Genomic DNA, 4,078 nt, shown 5'->3' on the forward strand with positions numbered 1-4,078 from the left:
ATCAATAAGAGATGACCTGCAAAAGGCACACAACAACTTCCCAACCTGGACACAACAGTAACAAAAAACGACACATATCCATTTGCCATAACTCAAACACCATAAAGATTTCAACACCAAATCGATAAGCATACATAAAAAACACTTCATTTACCGCAGTCCAGAACAAAAACATCAGTCCGACCCTGCCAAATTGAAATGACCAAGACAACCTGCACAAACACACAATTCCTTCCAAACCTGGATAAGTATACACAAGAAACACCAAATATTAATCTTTCAAATACCTCATACAACATTGAGGTTTCAAGCACAGTGATGGTGAATGATGAATATGGTAAATAGATGGTGAATATTTGCAGATAAAAAAATAAAAAATGAAAATGGCGAGTCATGGTAATGATGGTAAATAGATTAAGCTTTGGCATGGTTCGTAGATTGCTGAAATAGTTTTCAACTTTAGATCATATCTCAGAGTTTACAACATATAGAACATACATAGCATCAATTAAGGGGTTGTGATGGTTGTTGATTTTAAGTGATTAGAGAAACCAACTATGACATTGGAAGTGGGAAAAGCCCATACCTCTGAACACTAACGTTTTCACTCAGAAGGTATATCCTCTCCAATATGAGATGTGATTTAGATTTAAGATTATCATCATGAATTTGATTACTTTGTAAAAGATTGGTTATAAGAAAGTAAACTAATAACTAATAATTAAATTCTCCTGAAAAGGAGAGAGCTACAATACAACTACATCAGCAAAATCTTATGCATGTCAGAGCGGCGAAAAAGTTTAGTTCATGCCTCTTTCTCAATGCAAGATATATATATTTTGTGAGATTTGGATGGAATGTCTCAGTTGTTGTTTGGGATTTGATTATGTGATGTCGAATAAAGGCAATATGCAATCTTAGCATTTTCTGGTTTAGCTACATGCAACCAAAAGTACCCTCTTCATAAATCATATTGTTCATTGTTGATTTGTTTTTTATAAGCTGTGTTACTAATTCATTCATCTGTATGACTGGTAAAAGATTAAGTAGTGCTTATTCTAACTCGTGGGATTTATTAGAATTTTTTGGAATTAATCAAATTATTAAGTCTAAGTAATTGAAAGTAAAGTTACCTGGTCGTGGTTATGTATTATTTGTGTTTTTAGCTGTAAAGTATATATGTTTGGGATTTTATTGAAGATGTGTTTGTGTTGTGTGACTAAGGAATAAATTGCGTCACTTTGATACTTTGATGATGTGTTGGAAGACTCACATTCTTGTAATGACGTTGTTAAAATCAATGTAAAGAATGTGACAGTAACGCATCATTAAATTTCAGATAAAAAATATCATTAATTTAAAGTATTGTATATATAGAACTATTTTGAACACTTAATTTACAATTCAAAATTTCAAAAATATATAATAACAATCTAAATTTTCCATTGTTTCTCATTCAAATGTTTTACCCCCTTAATTGTTTTTTAAAAATAAATTAATATGAAGTTATATTTATTAATAGTAATTTTTTTTATAAAATGATTGGTATAAAACTAATTTAAATTTTAATTGACAACTTGTTGTCACAAGTACAACATATCCTTAAGAAATTATGACTGGTTATAATTTTTTTTTGTCTGAAAAATTAAAAATGTCAAATAATTTATTTTTCATTGATTGAATATTTTCTTAAGATAAAGATTAAAATGATATATTTTTTTAAATTTTTAATTTTCTAATATAAAGACGGCAGTCTTTGGACTAACATGACCTTAATATGACCTATGTATATCTTTCAACATAAATGATATTTTAATTGAAAAATAAATTTATTAATTTTTATGGATTATTTAAAAACATTTGTAACCATGGCTATTTATTAGTCCTCAGGCATAAAAAGTTGCATAAAAGTTAAACCCCATAAAAAAAACAAGATCTGGTCTATTTGTGTTCTGGTTTCCGTGGTATAGTTTGATATGTTTGTAAGAATTTGAAGTTATGACGCGAAGTTACATATGTGTTGGTTAGCATCTGAGACAAACAGTGTGGGAGGGAAAAGGATTAAAGATTAAAAGAGCTTTTGAGATATTTGTGTGGCGTAGATGCCAAAGGAATAGAAATTGTCCATAGCAAAGGTAAAAACCAGTTGTGTGGACAATAATAAATTAATCTACTGCTACAATGTCAATCTCACTATGTTCCAACTGCTTACTTCAAACATTGGTGATACTTTCGATTTGATGTTTTAAAGCTTAGTTTTGTCCTGACCCAGCTGCTTAATTACCTCATTCCCCTATTTAACCAATTTAATTTGCTTTTAATTTTGCTCAAATTTCATCCCCATTCCCTGTCCAGCTCTTTATCTTTCTATCTATCTTAAATGTCAGTGTCTGTACCATGGCTGCAGAGATTGGCCTAGTCTCCATGACCCAGATCCAAAAATTATCACAATCCCAACACCTCAAAAACCAACAAACTCAACCAAACCCTAACACCACCACCACCACCACCCCTTCCTCTTGGATGTGGAATCCTAGGGAACAACTGCAGCAGCAAGAAGATGATGATGATTCGTGGGAGGTCAGAGCTTTTGCAGAAGACACAAGGAACATCATGGGAACCACATGGCCTCCACGGTCCTACACCTGCACCTACTGCAGAAGGGAGTTCCGCTCCGCCCAAGCTCTCGGCGGCCACATGAACGTCCACCGCCGCGACCGTGCACGCCTCCACCAACCCCCTCCTTCCTCCTCCTCCACCACCACCACCTCTTCTCTTCCCACTTCTTCACCCTACATCAACATCCCTCCTCAAGACCTTGTTGCAAATGCAGGGTTATGCCTCCTCTACCACTTGCCATCAAGCCCTAGTGCACCACCCTTCCCTAATTCCCCCACTTCTAATGGCCCTTCTTCTTCCCCCTCTCCATCCACTTTTCTCTCTATCTCCTCCTATCCTTCAAACAATTTCCTGATGCAAACTTCCTTTAATTTTCCCAGTGCACCATCAGCTGGGATCAACCCTGCTACTGTTTCCTCTTTCTGCTATAATAACTCTAGCAAAGTGGAACAATCGGCAACTTCTTCCTCTTTCGCTACCGGCCACCTGGAAGAGCTTGATCTAGAGCTCCGCCTCGGGCACAAGCCAACACAAACCTCATAAATCTTGCCCCTAGAAACTCAGAAATATAAATATATAGCTTAAACCACAACCATATATAGTGGTATTATCAAGTGAGAAGAGAAAGTAAAGTCACTGAAGTATTAATTGTTGTTTCGCTGATCTCTTTCTCCGCTGTGTGTGTGGAGGAGATCGAGAGTGATATTATTTGTAGATGTTTGTGATATGATACCACTACCATGTCCAGCTCTGAACTAGCTGATGGGCTTGTGGGTTTTGTTTTGGGTTCGATTTTGTTTTGTTGTTTTTCTTGGTTGATTGATTTCTTCTGTGTGTGATTGTTTTGTGACTGAAGGTGCACATGGAGGGAAGAACAAGGCATGGGTAGGGATGGGAAAGAAGGAGAGAGGCACCACATGTAAATTTTTCAAAAGGAAAAAAGAAAAAATGTAAGTTGGTATTAATTTTTAGAGAAATATTGGCAGTAATTATGGGAGGAGACTAGGGTTTTGGAGTAAGACACTGAAAAAGGTTGCAGTGAAGTGTCATTTTCTATTTTAGAGTTGTCTAAGTACATACATATGTCTGTCTGGGCATACATCTCCGTGGGGATTATTTTCCACCATTCTTCACCTCTTAAGTAAACCTAGTAATATAAATTATCTACACTGTGATCACACCTTTCTGTTTACACAAAACTGCAAATTTCCCATTCTCAGTATATTAATTTAGCTTCATTAATGATATATTATATATAATTGCACCTGCCTTTCTATCTATATATATTTATTTGTACCAAACTTGATCATGTAAGTATAAAGAAGAATTAAACTTCCAAATGTTTCTAATTCTAAGAGATTAAATGCTACCAAACTTTTATGATTATGAAATATGGAACCTAATTAATATATGTTTCACTTACTTGGATTACATATATAATGTGAATTCTTATCATACA

The 4,078-nt window shown here is 34.7% G+C and overlaps 1 protein-coding gene across 1 annotated transcript; it reads left to right on the forward strand.

The window, feature by feature from the left end:
- The first annotated feature begins 2,075 nt into the window (after positions 1–2,075).
- On the forward strand, positions 2,076–3,799 carry LOC137809999 (uncharacterized). The gene has a single exon (XM_068611097.2). It carries the CDS (start codon positions 2,398–2,400, stop codon positions 3,160–3,162), a length of 765 nt encoding a protein of 254 aa, XP_068467198.1. The 5' UTR covers positions 2,076–2,397; the 3' UTR covers positions 3,163–3,799.
- Positions 3,800–4,078: the final 279 nt, after the last annotated feature.

The sequence above is a fragment of the Phaseolus vulgaris genome, chromosome 2 (genome assembly GCF_051622355.1).
Source record: "Phaseolus vulgaris cultivar YP4 chromosome 2, ASM5162235v1, whole genome shotgun sequence".
Taxonomy (NCBI): domain Eukaryota; kingdom Viridiplantae; phylum Streptophyta; class Magnoliopsida; order Fabales; family Fabaceae; genus Phaseolus; species Phaseolus vulgaris.

Coding starts and splice junctions, on each gene's coding strand:
- LOC137809999 (XM_068611097.2), top strand. CDS start 2,398: ATGGCTGCAGAGATTGGCCTAGTCTCCATGACCCAGATCCAAAAATTA.